This window comes from Phaethon aethereus (assembly GCF_964289735.1).
Source record: "Phaethon aethereus genome assembly, chromosome: 8".
NCBI classification, from domain to species: Eukaryota; Metazoa; Chordata; class Aves; order Phaethontiformes; family Phaethontidae; genus Phaethon; species Phaethon aethereus.
Window position 1 is genome coordinate 16,536,029 of NC_138584.1, and position 22,988 is coordinate 16,559,016.

Here is a 22,988-nt window from a genome sequence, read left to right on the forward strand (position 1 = left end):
GGCTCCACTACCTGACCTTCTAGAATAAATCAGCGATTTATGTGTTTGATAAAAGTTAGGTAGCATAGGCCATCTAGCTGTAATACAGCCTATTGCTCATATAAATACATCTCTTAAGTATAAGATTGTATTTGGACTCATAATTTGTTTTTTTGTTTGTTTTTGTGTCCTTTCTCCCTCCTTGCCCCATTTTCTTACAGAGATCAGAATATTCTGGATCCTGCTTTGGAATATGTTAAGGTAAGGTACCATTTCTTACTCTCAAAATATTCTATTCATTGTATATCCAGCACTGCCAGAGCATTTCCAGTCATTTGTAGTTAAATAGTGCTTCTGTCTATCTTTTGCTACAGAAAAACTAACACTATTTTCTGCACGCTTCAGTGAAATACTTGTGGGCATTGTGCTTTGGGGATAGGTTGCATTTTTATATTAGGGCTGCTTTTCAGTTACATGGTGACTACCTATGATCTCGCCTTTGTTAACAAATTAAAGGAATCTGTATTTCTTGTTTATAAGTTTCTGGGAAAGTAAAAGAACACATCTGAAAAGATCATAAAAATGTCAGATTTAGGTTTATGGTTTTTGCAATATACTTACTAACATTACAGGTAAAACGTTTTTTCTGGTCCAAAAGGTAGCTGGAATCCTGGCAAAACTGTAAGTTCTGTTTTCCTTTTGTATAAGAACGGAGTGCTGAAAAACTATATTAATGTGTATTTTGTTAGAGTAGATAAAAATACTCTTGAGCATTCATAAATTTTATTCAAAAAATCACTCCTGGATTGGCAATACAGAAACTTTGGAAGAAATCTTTAGGGATGTGATTCTGTACTGAGGGTCTCTTGCAGTGCTGTAATTTCCACTGAATTAGTACCTTTCAACATGTTTAATTTAAGTGAATGTTATTTCTCAGAACCTTGAAAGAATCTGGGTTTTATGTCATGTCTCTCAACAATGAGCTGCTTTAATTTTTGGGCTTTATTCCCTGTCTTTTAGAAGACCATAATCTTCTGCAAAGTGTCCGATAAACACACGTTATCCTTGAACATAGGGTATTTCTGTAACTATTCATGTGGACAGCCTGAATTTCTCAGACAGCTGAACTTCTGCTTCAGATTAGAGTTCAGGTGAGGAAGAGAGTGAGGAGAGAGAGAGAATTCCCTCTGTGGGTGTTTATAGTTGAGGGAAATGGAGAGGTGCCCAGGTTAGGGTTCAGGTTGATCGAAGAAGTAGACTAGCAGAATGTAATGCAGTGTTGAGAATTAATTTGCCTGAAAGTGTGGAGGGGTCCTCTGATGGACTTTCTGCCAAGGGTTGGGATGGAGGGTAGGAAGTAGGGTTTGGAAGAAGAGAAGAGGAAGAGCAGAACATGGTCCATAGAAAAGGGGCTGCCAAAGGACTCTGAGCACCGCTGCTAGAATTCCGCTCTAGACAGCTCAGTGTTGCAAGCTCCCTGGCCTCAATACCAGCCTAAAGTTGGAATGTGGTAAAGTAGCAGAGACAGAGAAGGCCAGGAGCCTTCTGAAGAGTACTGTAAAAAAAGAGGATGCCAAAGGCAACAAAGTGGTGGACATGTTAATTGCTGTATTTAATTTAGTGTGTATCTTGCACTATGCTGTACAGAGTACGTTGTTACAGTTTTAATAATATGGCCAAGTAGAAGGCAGAGGTTTCATGTGCCAATTCATCAATATGTGTGTCTTGTCTTGTTGCAGCAAGTTTTATATTATAAATGTGGTTTCTGATCTTTTCAACTTTGCTAGTAGAAGCTTGTCTTGGACTTTTGTCAATAGCAGTGGTGCTAAGCTTGGTTATTAAAACTTTGATGTTGAGGAGGAAAGCCTGGGGAAAAGAGACTTATGAGAGAGAATACAAGGGTTACCATGCCCTTCTTTTCTCCTTCCTCTTTCAGTTTTTGCTGTCTATATCCCTACCTTTAGTGAACTGTGGGTTTGATCCCCAGTTCAATAGTATTGTAACAGGAATTCTAGACAAGAAATCTTAAACTACAACTTTGAAAAATACACAGAAATGTCTTTCTAATAAACATAGCCCCCAAAATATTTTTTGATGTCCAGGTTACTAACAAAACTGATTCCAGAAATGTATTCTTACACAAAAAGTGATCATTAATGCCATATAAAGAAAGACTCTCATTAATAATTTTCCGATTATTATGACTGTAAAAGATGTGTCTGAATTCGTAACAACAGATCTTGGAACCCCCTTTGTTGGCTTAAGTTTCAGCAAGTATGTGTTCATTGTCTTCTATAAAACCTTCAGCTCCTTGAATAAATTATGATGACAGTGTTAAGTTAGGTATAAACTGCAAAACACTGACATATCCAAGTTACAAAGCTGAAAGAATAGATTTCTGTAGCATATCACTATGCTTGTACCAACATTGCCATTTGCACAAGTCTATTTGATGTATAAGGTGTGCATATTTAGTTTGAGCAAGCAGGGTTGGTGCCAGTTGGGTAGGCATTGGGTAGTAGATGTTGCTTAAGTGGTGAAAAAATGCCTTTAAATGAAGAAAACACAGTAAGAGAAGAGGGAGAAAACGAGAAGAGCATGGGAATCCTGTTTTGCTCATTCAGGATACCAAAGTTCTGAGGGACAGATTCATATTTCTGATGCACAGGAAAATATAGTTAGTATTGTCTCTAGGCAGAGAAGTGTTGACTGGCTGATTGAAAACACAGAGAAGCTTAAGTATTAAGCATGTATGATGTATCAAGCATACATCAAAAATAACACTAGAACAAGCTAATTGTACACAAAGTCTTGATACTGATTCTTGTTTCTCTTATCTTGCTGTTGAGACTGTAAAGGGAAGAGAGACTTTGGATTAATTTGCCTTGTAAAAAATTGCATTATCTTGAAAGTAGTACATGGCACAAATTTAAGTTGTATTAGGGTAGTCTGGCTGCTGGTGATTCTACCCCAGAGTCACAGTCCCAAGCAAAGTGTACTATGTCAGGGCCCTGAGGGTGCTAATTGGTCTTAAGTGTCCTCACCAGCCTCACTTAGGACCTCCACCCACACTCACTGAGTGAGGGCTCCATTTAAGCTCGGACTGGGGCCTTCAGGTGCTGCCTGAGTTGTGTTTTAGGTGTGCCGGCTCCTAGCTCTGTTCTTGAAGTGCTGTGTGGGAAGCCTTGGATGGATCTTGGACCTGGCCTGTTATACTGTCTTGCCTGAGGCTCACTGGACTGTGAGAGGAACTATTGGTGTCATCACTCTCCTAAGCTTGCCTGCACCTTGGTGCTGTGGGACTGCACCTTGGTGAGCGTGTTGCCCACCCTGTGCTTCTGGATCGCTTTCCCTTAGGGAGCAGCCCCACTCCTGCTGCTCCCTGACATGCTAATTGTAACCAGCTGTTTTGAAAGATCCACTAAGATCGAATATGTGCTATCCTCGTAACTGATCGACTTTATCACACTGCACAGGCATACCTAGTCTCCTTCAAGACAAGCAGCTGGTTTTAAACTAGATAGATTTAAAAAGTAATTTTAAAAAGGGAAGCAGGGCACAGAGCTGATCCTGAAGCTTCCCAGTTGCAAATTAGCACTGTTTCTGCAGCGATGCAAACATGCTACTTGAGGTTCTTGTGAGTCTCACAAGAACACATTCTTGTGAGAATGTGTTCCTACTGGGGAGTGATCAACATCTCTTCAGAAGTGGACTCTATTGTAAATAGAATGTGGAGAATTCATTAGGGTATGAGGAAAAGTAACATGGTTCTGTTTTCGATTGTGTGCTCTGTTTCAGACTGAAAAGAATATTGTAGTGTTTATTGTGGCAGTAGTGACTACAAGCAGGCATTGCTGTATAAGGCAGAGAGACTGATGGTAAACTGAGAAGCTGACTGTATCAATTTGCTTTTTATACAAACCTTTCCATGCTAGAATCTGGTGACTAAAAATAACGTAAACAATTGCTTGTATTTAGAAATACTCTGGACAGAGAAAAGGCAAAATAAATTGGTTTTTCTCCTGTTTTATTCTGTTGAAGACACAAGACAGAAAGCACGTATTATAAGATTAATTATCTGAAGGCATTTTTTTAGACAGTGCTCTGTATAGATGTACTATGGTTTCTAATACTTGACTTTAAATTACAGCTCACAAATGGCAGTTTCCTGCATCTTGAATATTGATGTATTATTCAGTATATAAAGAGAACTAATTATGCAAAAGCAAGTTCTAAGGAAAAAAGAAAGTACTGATTTGCTGGAGTCTTGAGTACTGAAGTGTCCATATGGCTTCAACACTTCCTTTGTCTTCACAGCCTTGCTGAAACCATGGTCACAGTTAAATGGCCCTTTCAAAAACCCTTTTATGGTAGAAGAGAAAACAGGCCAGACTGCTTTGAGTCAGGCTGCTAACCAAGTCATGAAAGAGATTTATCAACACAATAGCACGTTGTACATTCTGTGAGATTTTTACAAGTTTTATGAGCCAAATAATAGATCTATTGGTAGTCTCAGCAGGTTCTTCCCACACCCTGAGTCTGCACATCCACAGAACAGACTCCTGCAGGGGAGAAAGGATCAAGTACTGGCAGCTTTGAGCGTGTCAGAGAACTTCTTGTGAGTCGTTTTGATCAAATTCATGTGAACTAAAGATAGCTTTTTGTCCTGTTCCTCTTCACTATAAATACTTTAGGATCTTTTAATAGAAGTCTGTGCTTTAATTATTAAGGCAATATCAGGGTGGAAAGAAAGAAAAAACAGATTTCTTTCTTCCTTTCACGGAAACCTTTTGAGCATTTCCTGTGGAAATAGTGCTAAAAAATACAGAAGTACTTATCAATGATGAGTTGATGAGTATTATGCCCTGAGGTTTTGGAGTTGTATTTTAATCCATTAGGGGAAAAATTACAAAATTTATGACTGATTGCCTGCTCAGCATGGTCATAAGGGAAGTTTAGATTTAGATTTAGATTTAGACTTGGAAAAAGCTGTCACTGGTCTAAGGAAGTTACAGCTGCAGAAAAACATTATTCCCTTGTGAAGTTCTACAGAAGGATTCTCGTTTGTCTCAGCCCCATAGTGGTTTTTTTTTTCCCTATTTTTACTCCTCCTTGATTTAGTTAGAAAGCAAACTGTCATTGAAATTATTGTCATTTATGGTGGATTTTGTCAGTGCAACTGAAAATAAAATTTTGATGACATTCTGATGTGTTGTCTGTTGTCTGTAGCTTTGCAAGATAGGACAGTATTTTGTGGTTTTAATTCAACTTCAGGGAACTTTGATCAGGTGATGAGGTTTATTGATGCACTGTTTGTATAGTTAATTGCACAAATTCATAATATTGTGGATGCCAGTCACATATACGTGTGGGTGTTTGACTCTCATCATTCTAATGGCTGTGCCAAGAAGATAACATAGTAAGAATACTATCAAGAGTGAAGTTTGTATGTGTGTATGTAAGTTTGGGAAAGTTTAGAAAAAACATCTGTGTCAGCATGACAAGTAATCACAGTTTGGGAAAGAAGTCTTCCAGAAGACATTGAAATTTCATTGCAAGTAGCCTTTTTTAGACATGGAAATATATTGGAGAAATCTCCACCCCAATGGAAGAGCTGCCAACTACAGTATATACCTGTTCATGAGCTGCTGCATATCGCTCTCCTGTGGAGACTTGCCTGTTGAGATGCATGTTGTGACTTGTGAGCAGAAAGTTTGTTGGGTTTCAGCGTTGTCTGACAGCATTATACGTTAAGTATCTGAGCTTGGAGCGATGCCTGACACTAAGGCACTAAATGATCAGGAAGTTCTTTTTGAATCCGTAGCACTTTTTCTTTTTTTTCCCCCCTCCTCCTTTTTGCCACTGCAGCAAGGGCAACAGAAGGTAGAATTGTCAGATGGAATGTATTTTTCTGAGGAGTATGCCCATACAGCTGACTTTCACTTTCCACATCTCTCTTTGTCATTACGGCTTTGACATCCAACTCAAAGATCATTATTGGTGTCAATGATGTTTCAGTCAGAGATACTTAATTTTTTTCCCATGTTTCTCTAGTTAGTAGAAGCTTAAGCTTCACAAATGTCACTCTGCAGCAGTTGTGTCTTGTATACAAGCTGTGTAATTCAGAAAGATTAGATTACCTCTAACAGGATCTTACGCTTACGTAAGATAAATACATATATTTATCTGTCTCACAATGAAAACTTTGAGGTAGTTGCTAGTTATACACTGCCCTCTGCTGGAGAAAGAACATAAGGTTTTTTTTTTAATCAAGTCATGGCTATTAAAATCACACTTTTCGTAATAATTTCTAGTAACTTTCGTAGTAATAAAAAGGTCTGTAGCCTGACTGTTTTGGATGTTGGTTGCTTTTTTTTCCTCCAGAGTCACGGAAGCGGTGGAGATTCCCCCCCTCCCTGCCATTAAATTGTACAAGTAGGTTCTAGAGGGAACTTGAAATTTCTTTGTCGGGGTGTCATTTAGATTGTTAGAATAGATGTTCTGATTTGTTCAAAACCTCCAACAAAAGAGATTCTGTAGCCTCCCAAGATAATCTGTCCTACCTCTTAAACTAGATTAGTCTAACAGTCTTTTCATTGTTACTGTGGTTAAGTTTTTCCTCAGATGTGAGGTGAATCATCTTTTTTGCACATACAGGTGATTTTTTTCTTTTTTGGGGGGTGGGAGAGATATTTTTAGGGTTTTTTTCAGTCCATCTGTCATCTTTTTGTTACCTTGATTTAATTTTCTAGTGGGAGAAGTTTTGGCTGTTGCAATAAGTTGGACAAGTTATATTGTCTTGTACTTTTAATCCTGTTCTGGTAGTAGTAAAGTTTCAGGTAGTAGAATTTTTTCCTCAGCCTTATACCAGGCTTGTTTCTTACAACATGTACCCTTTCTCTACTTAGAAGGGTCAGATATTTCTTCAAGTATGTATGATAGTTATTCTTAAAAGCTTTCTGCAGCCCAGGAAAATTTCAAAAAAGACTTAAGGAGTTACGTAGGTAGTTGAATTTCAGCAGCTCTCAAGTAGTTAATTCCCCTAAAATCATTATGAGAATCTTGCGCGATTTATTTGGAGTTAATGAAAACTTGTTTTATTTGATACAATTATCCATAGTTAGCAATGGAATCTTACACCCAAGTTTCAGTATTTTCTCATATTGAATTCTGTTTAACTGACAAGCTAGTCTCTGAAAAGATGGTTGAGTCAGCAGTTCTGTAATTTTTTGGGTGCAAAGTGATAAATAAAATCTAAGCTGGTGTTTGCAGTAAACATAGGGGAAGTATGGTTCTACAGCTCTGCAAGACAATGCACTTCTCCATCTACTATCCTAGTTCATGTTTTCCTAGTAGAGAGATTCCTCAGTTAGCCTGTTACTGTTTGGGGCTTTTTGTTCTTTCCCAGCCCCCAATTCCTGAATGACCTGATTAGCTCTAAGATCTGGGGTGGGGTATGGGTTGGGGCTTTTTGAGTTTTTCTAGAATACTGGATTTTTTTCTTTGTGAATGATAATCCTCCTATGAATTCAGTCAAGTGGATAGTGGCTTTTTACTTACTCAGCCTTTATTGTGAAGTCTTTTAGCATTGGCTCTTGCATTCCCTTCTCCTGATGCTGAAATGGCATTCAGGATATTTTGCTTATGGAGCATCTTTCGTGATGCTGAGTATGCTTTAGTAAATCTAAAATGTTGATAATTCTTAGAGCAGCATGCATTCTCTCTGTTTGCATGCTAAGGGTTAATCATACATCTGTCCTATCATGAATTTGACCCTGTTAATGTCTGTATTCTAATTTTTGTGTTAGTCCTCATTATCTCTTAAATTATGTGTGATCTGGAGTCATTAAAAGCCACTATGTGCACTGAGATTGTACTGAGGTTTGACTTGAATACTATCTATAAAATTACTTTGCACTATTTTCCTTGACACCAGTAGTAGTACTAGTGGCAGTAGATACTTAGCTGATCTTTTCAATATCTTTGTTAGATGATCAGTAACTACTATCAAGCCTTGTTCACAGATGAGAAACATAAGCTGGAAAGGTCTGAATCTGAAACACAGGGTAGAAGTTTTGAGGTACAAAGAAACACTCTTCTTATTTTGTCTCTAGCAACCTTGTGAAACTTGGATTTAAATTAATTACCCTTTTTCTCCAAAATATTAATGCCTGTGGCTCTCAAATGCTGACAGTTATACATTGCTATTGATAATATCCCCAAGTCAAAATGACAGTGTCAGTGAAAGGAAATAGTAGTAAATGGTGACATGTATTTACTTCTCAAAGAAAGGAGAAAAAAGAGGTAGTTTTTACTTCTAAGACACTGTCTGGTTCACCTGATTTGTGATCCTTTTTCCGCTGGAAACAGTTACTGTATCTTCTATCAGATACTGTGATTGTTGAAGTGACTGATCATTTCTGACACAGTGGTTTCCTGTGCTGAATTATCTTGGTAAGAGTAACCCCATGCATAATAAGAAGGATTTTAAGATATAAAGTGCGTAAAACCTAAGCTGCTTGTAAAGTGAATGCCACACAGAATTTTACTCCTTTTCATGTGAGATATTTAAACTGTTAATAAGAGTAGAGATCCAACTTCAGTCTACAATCTTTTGTGTTGATCTTTTCTTAACTGTTGCTGAGCTGTGTCTCTTGTGTGGAATACTTTTCATTTGGGCTTTCAGTTTTGTTCTGCAGGCACTGTGCCTTAAAGATGATAGTTACTGATGTTGTTGGATCCTTTTAATAATTTTGAAGATGGACTAATAGCAAAAGCTGACTGGGACATGAAAATATTTATATTTAACTTCTCCATGCCTTACTGAAGTTGATTTTTTAAAATGTATATACCCATATCAGCCACAAGGAGGGGTGAGTTATATAGCTTGTGGAAGGCAGATGATTAATAAGCCTATGGAGGTAAAACTCCTAATCCCTTGGAGCTATACCTATTTATTATAGGTAATAATTAGAGTAAGACTGGTATGTTGCGTGTGTCTGTACATCTTGCCTCTTTTTGGAGACATTGTTTAGATACAGTTTGGCCTGCAGAGAGGGCAGCAGAAGTTAGTGCATTTCGCTTGGGATGTCATCTATTAACGTGTGCTGTCAAAGGAGCAGGTTTGTTTGAGAGTTTGGTATGTCAGATACTATTAGGAAATAAGCACCCACACAAATGAGGGAGAATAATGTTATGTTGTCTATCTAAAATACCCAGAGGTCATTTGCCTCGTGCCCTCAAATCCTTCTGTTAGTAAAATGTTGAAAGGGAGGTATATGAGCTGAGATGAGCTTGTTGCTTCATTGAAGTGTGTTGCACAAAAGTGTGGGAGGGAGAGGCCGCTTCAAACTCTGGTAAAGACTTTTGAAAAACTGAGCTCTGACGGAGCTCAAGGGACTTGTGAGTTTTATTTTCAAGTCTTACACATGCAGAAATCTCCCTTTGTATAAAAGGGAAGTGTTTTAGGGTATTCAGGAGTTTTAGATAAATAGCTGATTTTGAAATGTCTCCACTTACCCTGGTGAAGTAACAGAATTTTTTCATGTTTGAATTATATTTGGGATTGGTGTAAATCTCAGACAGACAAACGCTTTATTTTGACAGGACTGGGGAGGCTGTCAAAAAACAGAAATCTGAAGTTAGCGATTTTGTTAATGGCTTCTTTTTATGTGCAAGAGAGTTCTCGTACAGTGTCCAGCAAAACTGAAGTTAGACTAATGACAGCTAAGTCAGCAGGAAAGAGAAGAAAATATGAGCCATAAGTTGTGAACTAATTCTGAACAAAAGGAAATGAATGCTTTTTCATATTTTCTTTTTTTTTTCCCCCAATCCAAGGAATAAATTGAAGGAAAGATGAGTGACATGTACAAACATGAAGCAATTTTGTAATGGGCTTGCAGACAGTAGATGGAGCTCAAGAATATGTATACCAGTTTTTGGTAGGATCAATAAAACCTGCTGGTGGCTTATTAATAGGAAGATGGCTAGTAGGAAAACTAGGCCTACTGCCAGATGACTTTAAAGTTTGATCTTTTATAACTAAAACATACAGATTTTTCAAAAGTATCTGAATGTCTTAAAGTGCAAATTAGGACCTAGTAGGAAGCTTATAAGCAGGTTGAGTGCCTATTTCTTGTAGCTGCCAATATGTTTTTTTTATATGAGTCAGATTTTCAAAGAGATTTATTCAAGCAGCATTAAAAACTAAATCAATGCAAACTCTTTTCTCACTGTTCCTGTACAACTGCAGCGTATTTTTGACTTTGCCTCACGGAACTGCGATAGAGAGCAGGAAGAATTTACGCTGACCTCTCCCATACCACGCCCCTGCAATGCAAACAAGTGTAATTGCAGTTGCAGCTGTATCTATTGATTTATGATCAGAAGTTGCACCAACAACAGCTTGCAGGAAGTGAGGTTACAGAAGAGAACATGAAAGAGTCAGCTCTAATAAGAATTGACATAGGAATGGTAGGACATGGGCTGAGTGAGGGCCTGTATGCACCTGAGTTAGGAACAGATAAAAGTAAGCAACACTCTCTGACAGTGTTGTCATCCCCTTTCTTCTACTTATTCTACACTTTAAAAAGTGTTTAGCTCTAAACGGTTAGCCACTACCTGTATTTGGAGGAATCCCCCACAGAACTTTGTTAGAGGCAATGGGCCATACCTGAAGGACTGAGTACTGAGACTAAATGGTAGTGGGCATTGGGAAGTTTCCATTTGCGTGGACAAACTGTTTATCAGTAGTTGTCCCCTGTTCTCTGACATTTTCTCACATTAAAAAAACAAATAACTAGTTATAGAGAAAAGTCTTATGTATTAGATGAAGAATGTTTCAATCTAAAGATTTAAATGCTTTGATTTTCTTGGGATTTTTTCTTTCAAATTTTATTCATAGTGTACTTTACTACAGCCTTACAGGTGCCATTTTATAGCCATAGACACTCACAACCGTAGTTAGATTGTGCACATGCATTGTGTAATCGTATTCCGTATGGCATTATTAGTCCAGCGACAGCGAGCAGCGTGCTCTGGATTGGCTGTGTGCTGTATCAAATCAGATCCATGTTGTTGACCCTTGTTCGGTACACCATGCCTTCTTTCATTTACAGCTGGCTTTCTGCCTGGATTGTTTACTTTCATTTAGTGGAGAGAAATCTAAAGCATTATATGTATTTCACAGAATATTGTTAGGCTGATTTAAATGCTTAAATGATTTGTTGATGTAATGCTAAGTAACAGTGGCAAGCCACCAATTCCCTCATCTAATTTAGTCTGAATTTATTTCTCTGTAATATGAAATCACAAATCATCATTCTGTGTGTGAATTCTAAGCACTTCCATGAACAAGTGATACTTGGTTCAAAATAGCTTCTTGTTGATCTGAAGGCTGTTTTGATAAGTTCAGACTGTTCGTGAGATTTGTGTATTTGTATTTTTATGGAGTTCAGTTGCTTTACTCGAGCCACTTAGAACTTTGAAGCCAAAGAAATTTTTTTTTTTTTTTTTTTGGTAATGAGAGAAAAAGAAACCAAATCCCATGTAGAGCAATTATCCCTACCTTTCCATCTTGTGTAACCTGTACAATTAAAGCAACCTAAAAGGATTCCCCCAGAGCAGGTTCACACTATCCATTGTGAAGGCTTCAAACTCCTGCGTATGCAATGTGCTGTGAGTGGAGCTGGACACAGTTTAGGTCTATCAGGGGAACAGTCCCAACATGCAGTGCTGGGTAAGTGTAATTTAAAACAGAGCATGAAAGGACTCTGAATAACTCTAGAGGCATTGTAATAACACAGATGGGGTTGGCAAACACACCTTAATTTCTCTCCCTGATGGACTATTTGGAACTCCACGCAGAATGTATGAGCAAGTGTCCTTAAACTCGTGTGGCCCTGAGTTCTATAAACTTAGAAACCCTTTCTTAATAAACTCAGTTATCAAAAACCACTCTAGCCAGCCATCCTTAGAAACAGATTAAGGGATTATCAGACATTTTAAGATTTTTGGCAAGGATCTTTGAAAACAAAAGAAATGAAGCTGATGGTTGATCGGTTGATGCTGGAGAGCATTAGAAATACATTAATGGATTGATGTAGCAGAAAGATTGTATTTGATGTTTCTAAGGTGCAAGAAACAGATGGTTTATTTCTCATCTGCAGAGTCAAAGGACCAGCAAAAAGTCGCAGGACAGGAGAGTGAAAATGTGGCTAAACCATCCTTTGTTTCTCTGAGTCAATATTTACAAGTGTAAATCTTATCTACGTATGAAGTGTAATTTGGGGCAGCCTGAAGGCTGTTCTTGATCATGCTGATCTGATAGATCTGATCATGCTTCATGATAGCCAGCAGGGCAGAAACTATCATAGTGTACTTCCAGTAGTCTTAATTTTCATACTGCTGTATCACAGTGTCATGCAAAGGTTCTGGTTCTGACTCTTAAGATTGTGTCATCCATTCATTGAATTATATGTGTGGAAGTCATGTTAACCTTTAATAAAAGAAAAATCCCATTAGTTTTGTTTTTAAAAAAATTAATTCACTATCTAAATAAAGCACCCTTTTTCCTGCCAGTTATACTGTTGATAAAAAGTGTCAGCAGCTGCTGTATGTTATTGTACAGTGTTATTTTTTAAGGTTCATTATTTCTGGCATTCTCACAGCATACATACTTTTTGATTCTTTACTTACTCCATTACAGATAGGAAATAAGGAACTGGCAATTACCATTTGTAATTTATGCCCTACTGTTCATGTTGAGCTGTGGATGTAACACTTAAACTTTTTTCACTGCTACTTAGTAACAAGCCTTTCAAGTGAAAAATAGACACACCCATATTGAATACCTATTAGGCCAAATTTACTTGCCAGATTGAGCTGTGCTATTCCTATTGAAGGGGGGAGATTGTGCCTACAATCCAGGGCATCTGTTGAAGGTATACCCATTATGTCCCTTTGCTCTCAGTAGGGAAAAGACTAGAGGGGGAATCTTGGTCCTGTTGAAAAGGTTTGGAAAGATGATTCACATGCAAAAACTTCATTCTTTGCCTCCCTTGTGTTTTTACTACTTGTAAAGTAATAGAGAAGGAGCCATATTGAGAATTCTATAACTCAAACTAGACCAACAGAACTATACCAGTGAAAGTATCCCTGGCTAAACGAGTCATACAAGAAGTAGCAAAACTAATAGGTCTTCCTGTAAGGCATGAATGTATGTGTAAAGTTATCGAGGCTTGGGGAAATATGCATGTGTTAGCTAGTGAACCACAGTAATGGTTGTATTTGCAATCTAGAACTTGAAAAAGTAGGAAACACGAGTCATAAAAGATACTGCATCCTCTGTATTGTCACAAGCACCATATCATGCTACTCTGGAGACCTGGGTGTTGTTTTTTTCTTTTTATAAAGTGCTTCATGCTGAACTCTATTAGAACTGCCACTCCAACCCTCATTTTTTTTGGAAAGTAGTTTTTTTTTTATTTTTGGTGATGATTGAGAACCTTTGTCTAAATTCCACTGTCGATTTACTCATTGCTAGGTCATACTACTACTTGTCTCTTTTTTTTTTTTTTTTTACCTTGCAAAGAACTCCTCTCCATGTTGGAGCTTCTAATTCTTTTCAGAGAAAGAATTTTCAGAAGTGGCCCACCTTATTTTGCATTGCTAAACCAGTTTCTGCTGCCAAAATAGATCAGTTGTCCTAATAGCCCTTCTTGTCACCTGCTGTAGTTTTGAGTTGCTTGTCGTGATAGTTTCTGTTCATGATACTCCAAATGAAACCTTTATGTATTGCGCAGTGACACTAATACTTTCTTGTCACCATTATAAAGCAGAAATGCCTTGACTGATGCATTCTTGAATTTCATTTCCCTTTTTGTCATTTCCTTCTCCTTCTGTAAATTGGATTAGGGTGTTACTATAAGAACTTTGTGATGAAGATTCTTCAGAAATACAGTCCTTGATGAGACATCATCCCACAGTACCAAAAAACTCCGGACAAGAAGTCACAGTTGAGGCTTTTGTGTTTGGAGTTCTGCAGGGTAACTTTTCATGTTCTCTCCTCTGGCTACCTGCTAAAGCAATCCTTTGGATTTCCTCAAAGAACTTAAATTAAAATATGCTGCAGCATAGAGCAGAGAGAAAAGGAGGATACTTTCACATTCTTAGTATTTTATGTACTCATTCATTGTCTGAGTTTGTCATGTCAACTACTTGGAGAGGCATTTCCTCTCCTCAGCTGTAGCAGGACTCCATCTTCAAAGTAGTTATTTTCAGCTTCTTTTCTGAGACAGTCTTTCATCCTTTTTCTTGCCAGGGTGATCACTTGTCAGTCCATTCAGTGCTCTGATCTTTTATTCCGACAGTTTTCCTTTCCTCAAAAGAGTCACAGGCACAACATCTCCTACACATGATCAAGTAGTCTGAGCAGCTTTATGAACATTCTGGGTTTAGTGCTTAACTTGGTGCTAGATACCTGCAAACTTTAGGTGGTCAAACAGGTAAGAGAACTTTACACATCACACTTCCTTTTCCTTGTTATCAAGAGTGAGGTTTCCTTTTCTTTTTGGATAGGCTGTCCAACTCACTTGCCTTGAAACACAGTGCATATTTGTCGTGGTTTAGCCTCAGCCAGTGATTAGACACCACACAGCCGCTCGCTCACTCCCCTTCCCACAGTGGGATGGGGGAGAGAATTGGGAAAAACTCATGGCTTGAGATAAAAGCAGTTAATAGGACAGCAAGTGAGAAGGAAACAACAATGATAACAACAATACTGATAAAGGAATGTACAAGAACAAGGGATGCCCAATATAGCAATTGCTCACCACCTGGTGATCGATAGCCCGTCCCTGAGCAGTGATTCCTGCCCCCCGGCTAACTCCAGTTTATGTACTGGGCATGACGTTATATGGTAAGGGAATATCTCTTTGGCCAGTCTGGGTCAGCTGTCCTGGCTGTGCCCCCTCCCAGCTTCTTGGGCACCTCCCCACTGGCAGAGCATGAGAATCTGAAAAGTCCTTGACTTAGTATAAGCACTACAACTACTTAGCCACAACTAAAACGTCAGTGTGTTATCAATATCATTCTCATACCAACTCCAAAGCACAGCACCATACCAGCTATCAGGAAGAAAAAAACGACTCCATCCCAGCTGAAAACCTGGACAACATTTTACGTCTTTTCTTTGCTCAGTGCTGCTGACTGGTTTATGTGCCAAGTCCCATTGCTTGATGCAGGCACTGAGGGCACTTCGCATTGTTCAGTCAATGTGGAAAGGAAGTACTCTATTATTAGGTGAGAAGTATTGCCTTGCAAGTAATACCTGAAGACATCAATAAGCATTTAATATATGCGCCATGCTAATTATGGAATATATTTGTTGCTGAAGAAAGACAAGTAACTATTCCTTTAACCACTCCTTGGGACTAACTTATTCCTAACCTGCAGTCTGAAATACCTGTGGCTTCTGGACTTTTTGGTACCAACCAAGTTATAAATGACTGATCTCTTCAAAATTTCTATTTTTTAAAGTGTTACAGGCTTTCCTGTACCCTTCAATCCAGTGCATTTTGTTTCCTTTCACCAAGTCTGTTAATTGAACTGCAGTGGAGGTGAGTTCTTGTCTCTAACAGCTATTATAGTTAGCCAAGTTATCTGCCATTTTTGCCTTCATTCTTGAGAAGGCCTTGAGGTACATAGGACAGATTCTTTGCTGATGAGTGGTTTACTGGTCAGTAAGCTATGGGCTATGCTGTCCAAGAGAATAGAATCACAGGCATAAATAAAACCGCTGCTTTTTATTTTGTTTTAGTGTTTATTTTTACCTTGCCAAATCAGAGGTGTTCTTGAATTCAGACCTTTCTTTCTTTAGTAGTTTGCACAATCCCATAGGACTATCACCAAGCTAAAGCTGTCCACTGATAGCTTTAAGTACTACAGGTACCTTGGTTGCACCACTAATACTGACCATGCTGACAGTGTTGGTTGCTTGCTATTTTTTCCAAGGACTGCTTGCATGAAGCTTCCTAATTAAAAGTAAACACATTTATAATTTTCCTTGGTTACCTACACTCTAAAAGGATGTAATTCTTATTTGAGTATGAAGAGTAGCAGTCATCAAACAGTAATCAACTGCTTTTCCTCCTCTTTTTTTTTTCTCTTATGTGTTTAACATATGTATTATTGATGATGCAGATACAGCCATTGCATGATTGAGCTGGAGCAACTGATTAAGCCTTTATCAGCACAGGGAGACAGTCAGGTGTTGCATCTCAACAAGAAGAGAAGTTTGCCTTGAGCTGGTGGCTGAAATACATCTCTGAGCCAGGGGATACCAAGATAGAGGAGCTATGATTTCACTGGTGAGTGAAACAGATCACATGAGGATTCTGGCACTCTCTATACGGCATGCTGGAAGCAAGCATGCCAGCAGCCACTGTATTGATAGTATCAGCTTCAACTGTGGAAAGTGTCCCAGACTGATACGTGAGTAGGGGAGTATAGCAGCTCTGGCAGGCAGTGGTGATACTAAAGAGCTTGCTAAACCTCTGAAAACAGCTAATAGTGACTGTTTATCTTCAGTCTTGAGGAACCACAAACAGCAGAGCTAAAAATGCCGAAGGATTATAACGTTTTTCAAATGCTGATTGCAGCATTTTGCTGCTTTTATCATCGTAAGTCTATTATCAGAGTCAAGGTAGGTGCCATTTTTCAATAACAGTAAATACACAGTGTGCTCGTCAGTAATGCTTTTAGGTTTTGTTCAGAAGTGTTTGTTTTTATACGATGGTTGGGTACAGTGTGTTTCTGTTCTAAAGAACATCTCTGGAATTCACTATTGTCTCAGAGAGAAGTTGAACCAACTTTCAGCTTTATGAGCCTGAAGCTGACTGTCTTTATGTTTAGGCACTAAGTTAAAAATGCTCTGGTTTGGGACTTCCTGAAGAGGATTTTAGCAAAGTTTCAAGCTTTCAGAATTTAACTGATCAGACCACTTGGTTCCCTAACTTTTTCACCTACTTGCTGAAAACATAGGCAATTGTGCTCAGGAGCTCGCTCAGGAGCTCAGTTTTTTTTAAAGACTTCAGAGAATTTTGGACTTGTCCTTATATTTTAGAACTTTTTTAAATTACAAAATGCACTAAATCGTACGTTCATAGAATGGTTTGGATGTAAGGAACCTTTAAAGATCGTCTAGTCCAACCTTCCCAGGGACATCTTTCACTTTATGCAAAATGCACTATATGCACCGTATGCAAAGAAAAAGCCTTAGTCAACATTTAGAGCCACACTTATGAAGGTGTCTAAGTGACTGGGAAATTGAATTGTAATCAGGCTGGGGTATCCAACTACTTTTGAGGATCTGTGAGTTACACTTAAGCTTTTAAATCTTTTTATTTAAGATTTATGCTTGAATTGTTCTTTCAATAACGAAGTGTCAGCTCTGTAAGTTACTGTGTATTGTGTATAGATTTTCAGGACCACTTGCAATGAGAAGGATGTGAAGGTTGCTATCTTCTGGCCTGTCAGCTTTCAAACTTTGATGGAGGCACTTAAAAGTTGGGAACAGCTGCCCCCCTTCTCTCTCCTCCAGTTATTTAGCCTTTTAACTGTCCATTTCTGAAAGTGGGGTGTGGGGCTCAGTCTTTTGGGCACACTGAATAAGTGAGTCTGATCAGACTGTTCTCATTCTCACTGGGACAAATGTCAGAAGTTACCAGAATAGAGTGCTAAAGATGCTCTCCTGTTGCTGTAATTAATTTTCATTTTCATTCTAATTTTAAGCGTAAGGCTTAACTCTCCTGTTCTAAAACTTTAAAAATTACATTGGGTTTTATTGTTGGCTGTCAGAGCAGTTATAAAACCGTTGTCCTTGACTATGCATGCCCTTTGTTTGACTTGGCATGAATTTCTAATACCTAAAATAACGGTGGTGTTGTCATGGCAACTTTCCATTCGGTCTAATCCATATAGTCTCTAAAGAAACTGAAACATTAATAGTGTTTGCTGTATGGAGAGTAAAAAATAAAACCTTTTATGTAGAAACAAAATACAGCTGGGCTCTTTCAAAAATAAAGTTCTATTTAAAGAGTTTTGCAGCATTTAAAATAGATTTGAATGCATGTGTTCCAGCATGCAGATTTAGCATTAGTTGAATCTGATGAACTGCTATTTTAAGAAGTTCTGATGGTAGGAACCTGGGGTGCATTTGTTGAAGAAAAAGTGGCTGTAGGTGTGGAAACAGCTGGTGGTCAAATCAAGTAAGGTCTGCACCTTGGTTCCAAATGATGTACGTTCCATGAAATGCCAAAGTGCCTAGGACGGTATGAACAACTGAGCCTAAGTTGTCTTTTTACTTAATTTGTGAAAATGTACCACTTTAAGCAAAATCAGTTTGTGTAATTAGATTCTATTAATTCTTAGTTTTAATAGTAATTGAAATTGTAATGGAATACCAATTGATACATAAATAACCATGTTGAAGTCCACAGCTAATTCTTGAGACATTCAGATTTCTTGCTGCACCAAGATAAATTCGTTGTAGTTATGTTGTCTGATTTAATTGAAAACAGTGTGTGGCCAAGCTCAGAGATGTGTCGTTGTGTCCTATCAAAGCACATGAGGTAGTACAGCGCTTGAACACTCGCATTTTGCTGTACTTAATTTTAGTGTGTGAAATTAGGATCTCAGTGGCAGATGTTTGGTTTGTTTTTCCATACATTAATAGAAAATATAATGGTCAATGCAGAAGATCTGAACTTGGGTCAACTCATTCTTCAGTCATGATGTGTCAGTACCTTTTACAATCCCATTTTGTTTTAATAGCTGTTTACAGTTAAGGTCAACTTCTACATTTGAGGAAAATGAGGGGAAAATTCAAGGCAAGGGGTTCCTGTTTGCAGTTAAAAAAAGAAAGTGAAGAGAGAATTCTAAATTGTGACTTCTGCCGCTTCCAAGCCAAAATATTGTTCTTTAATTTTTGCATTTTTTTGGAAGTTAAGAATTAAGTTAAGAGTAAATCAGTGATAAATGGTGACTTAAAAAATGAAGAGGTCTAAATTAATAAAGTCATCTTTGCCACAAAACAGGTTTTTTTACTTCTATCTAGTATGGTTGTCATGATCGGAGGGAAAGACGTTGAAGTTAAGTGTTTTCATTCTTAATTCTCTGCTATGATTCACCCTCAGCTGAAGCTGTGCAAAAGGGGAAAGCCACTCAAATTATCAGGACTGCCAAGTTTTAAAACTTCCAGCATGTTGGTCTAGCTTATTACTGGGTACTGTACTAATGCTATGAATGTGGCATGCGTAAGAAGCCTTTTATAAGCAGCTACTTATTGCAAGTGCCATCTCTTATCTTGGATGAATTTCAAACACTTTTTATAGATAGTAGATCTTAATTAATATTTCTTCAGTATGTGATGATCTAAATCTGTTTCACTGGCATCCTTGGGCTTCTCGTATCCAGTTTCAGCATGTATGTGGAGGCAGCTGGATTTGATAAGATGAGTTTACAAGTCATCACCACTCAGCATTATGGGTCTGCCTTTATGATGTTAGATTTGTTGTTGAGGAGGACTAGATGGGAAAAGACTGACTTATCAAAATGATGTGAAATTTTGTATAGCTCCCTGAACTTTGATTTCCCATTGTCTTGCTACTGAGTTTGAGTTTTGATGAGTCTTATCCTATATAACTTTTTTCAATTTCCCATGGTAATTTTATACAGTTTCTCAAATTTTCACTGCAGTATAACCTCTATCATATATATAGATATAAATAGCGGAGGGACCACTGGTGCTCTTTAAGGGATTCCTGTTTGATGGGAATGGGAACATTCTCCAGCAGATATTTATACATCTAATTTCTTGGTAATACCTTTCATTTAGGTATTTCTCAGATTAAAACCAAAAAAACTACCCAACTTCTAAAATCCTTTAGATTTGATAGTCAAAATACTCAGGGTCACTGGGTGAGGAGATTAGGATTTGACTAACTGGGAACTCAGGATTTCTCAGGATCCATATTCCAGAAATGAGGCTGTCCTCCTAGCTCTGAATGTGGTCACCTAGAAAATTAAAGAATTGTTATCAGTGCAGTGTTGTAGTGGAAAGTGGATGTAGAGTCCACTAGAATTACGTATTTCCATTACCTTCAGTAAACGTTAGACTCAACTTGGTACTAAAAGCCTTTTTTATTTTCCATCTCCCAAACAAATATCTCACTTATTAGTTAATAAAAAATGGCCACTTTTCTGTCAATGTCAGGCAGGTTATGTTGTTCATAGTGGCAGACTACAAACAAGCACATGATGGAGTTTGATTTGATTTTAAAGGCCCATCACAGTCATGATGGAATTTTTCATAGTGATTTGTTATCTTTTCATGAGTAACCTCAAAAGGTGTCACGTGTTACCTAAATAAGCACACAGAAATCTTGTGTCTTCAGAATTGCCATTCTCCTGTATGTATTAATCTCTAATTAGTTCAAGATTTCTCTCACGTATCTTGGCCATGGTGAAAGTTCATATATTATTTGTTCTGTCTCAAACAACCAATTAAGCCACTAGAAAATAAAAATGAAATCCTGCAGAAGTTGGCAGTCAGCTGTGCAAAGCGACTTTTATAATCCATTTTGTACCTCCCATTACTTAACATAGCACTTGTTATAGTCCTCTGTGAGCTTTAAGCACTCTGGAAGATTAGGGAAAACTGTCCCTGTGAAGAACACTGCCACAGTTGTAGTTCAAAATGTGCAAGTTAATCAGAAAATGGTTTCCTGAATTTAGAAACTCCCTTTTTTCCCCATTATTTCTTTCTCAGAATAACTATTTCAGAAATAACTCTTTGTGTTCGTGTCACTTTGTAAGTTCTTGGCCAGTGATACTGCTTTTTTGTACAGGAGAAAATAAGGACCAACAAGAATGTTTTCGAAGTTGGAGAGTGGTTCCACATGGGTATTCTTTTAAATACCTAGTGCAAGTCTGTCTGTTTTGGTGGCCAATTAGTAGAGTGTAAAGTGAAATGAAATTCATTGTACTCATTATAAATGAAATTAAAACATATTATAAATTGGTGTAACTGTATATTTTCAAATGCTTTTACTCATAGTGCCAGACAGGCAGTCTGATCAGGATCACAAGAGCACAGGGTTAGAGACTTAAGGGATCTCTGCAGCCAGTGAAGTATATCTTAATCCAGTGTTGGAACTTCGACAATGAAATGTTCATTTTCTGTATGAACTAGTTGAGTGCTCTCTAGTGGATCGGAAATAGAAGGATTTCATTAATTTTCACTTTTCCAGATGTTTTTAGTGTCCTGTGTCTGTGTGTCCCCTCCCTTCTTTCTCGTTTCAGATCTTTGTCTTCCCTCTTGGTATTTCCTGTCCCTGCCCCAGCATACCTTCCACATTTTTGGTTGATTGGTCTTTCTGTTAAATTATCCACTTGGCTAAAAGCTATACAAATTTCACAAAATTTAAGTTTTTGCTGAATCACAAAGTATCTCCTACCTCTCCTCATTTATTTGGAGACTCTGTAGGATCTAGTGATTTTGCAAGATCGGAAAGTTGTAATTCAGAGTTCACGGTGCACTTAAGCAAACGTAGCAGGCCTCCAGCATTGGAGAAAAGATGGATTGGGGAGAAAACTGTAATAGATGTGGTTTAGATAGATACAGTACATTTAATAAAGGAAAGGTACTGGCTTGACTGACTTCCTCAATTGGATCACGCTTCAGTTTTCACAGAGCTGTTCTTATTTATCCCTAATAATTATCTCTCTCTATTTTCTTTTTCTTTAAACCTTCAAGGCAACAGGGAATCAGATGGTTCCAAGGCTGCCTGTTGGGCTAATTTAAATATTACCTGGCAGAGCTGTGCAAAGCCCCAGGAAAAAATTGAGATTGAATGGAGATGTGGCCACCTTTAGTCATGTGCCTGTAACAGTCTTTGGCTGTGCTTTAAGTAAATAATACTTTGGCAGAAGGATGCAAAGAGAGGTGATAGGAAATTACACATTATCAGAACTCAAGGAGGTGATCTAGCATGACAGATTTTGGACTATTTCTAAACTGTGTCTAAAAAGTAAAAGTCCTTTCCTCATAATTCAAGCTGTTTAAAAAAACAAAAAAACTGAGCAAAAAAAAACCCCCCACTTGATCATCTTAGAGAGAAGTAAATTAATAACAATTGAGGTAAGCCACGAAAGCTAGAAGACGCAAGATGCATCTTTGAATATATATATAGAAACCTGTGTGATTCTCATCTCAGCTATTTTGATATTCCATTGGTATGTGTACTTCACTGGAGTTGTTGCAGATATGAACTGCAGAAAAAATCCACTGCCAACAGGCAACTGAAATAACTGTGTATTTTGTTTACCACAAAACTTATACAGTAGATTATTCAGCACAGTTAAAGATTATTCTGATGTGATAAATTCATCTAGGATGGTTGACACAAGAGCTTGATATAGTGAGTTTCCTTTGGAGAGTAGCAAACACTCAAATGAAAGTAACCCCTTGGATGCACAAACAGAGTATTGTGAGAAATTCCTGTTAAAATGTGTTCATAGGTTTTATAGATACAGCATAGTGTGGTAGCTCAAGTCCTCTTTAAATTTATCATTAACAAGAACATATTCTGATGTTTTACTTCCTTAAACTTTGATATTTTCCAGTTTTTGGTATTGTAGATTAATATTTGCCTGCAAAAATGTAAAATAATATGTAACACCAAGGGTAGCTTGTTACATCTGTAAGCACAGTCTGCTTTTAGTTTAATGGTCTTGAAATAGAAATTCTTGGTGAAATATAATAAAATTGCATGGCATTTACTAAAAACACTAAAATAACTGTAGTGACTGGAATTCCCCCCCTGCCTTCTGAACTCTTAGGGCTCTCTAGGTTTTCTATTGGGTATGTAAGTAGGATTGAGGGCTTTTGCTGGAGATTGATAATATCGTATTGCTAAATAGTCTTGTATTTTTATTTTAAAGACCTGCTT

The 22,988-nt window shown here is 37.8% G+C and overlaps 1 protein-coding gene across 1 annotated transcript in view; it reads left to right on the forward strand.

The window, feature by feature from the left end:
* BCAR3 (BCAR3 adaptor protein, NSP family member) overlaps window positions 1-22,988 on the forward strand; it is a gene marked incomplete at both ends in the record, with an annotated part of 112,711 nt that overhangs the window by 74,344 nt on the left and 15,379 nt on the right. The window contains 1 exon segment of the mRNA XM_082002757.1: window positions 201-240. Within this exon segment, the coding sequence (XP_081858883.1) occupies window positions 201-240 (40 nt within the window).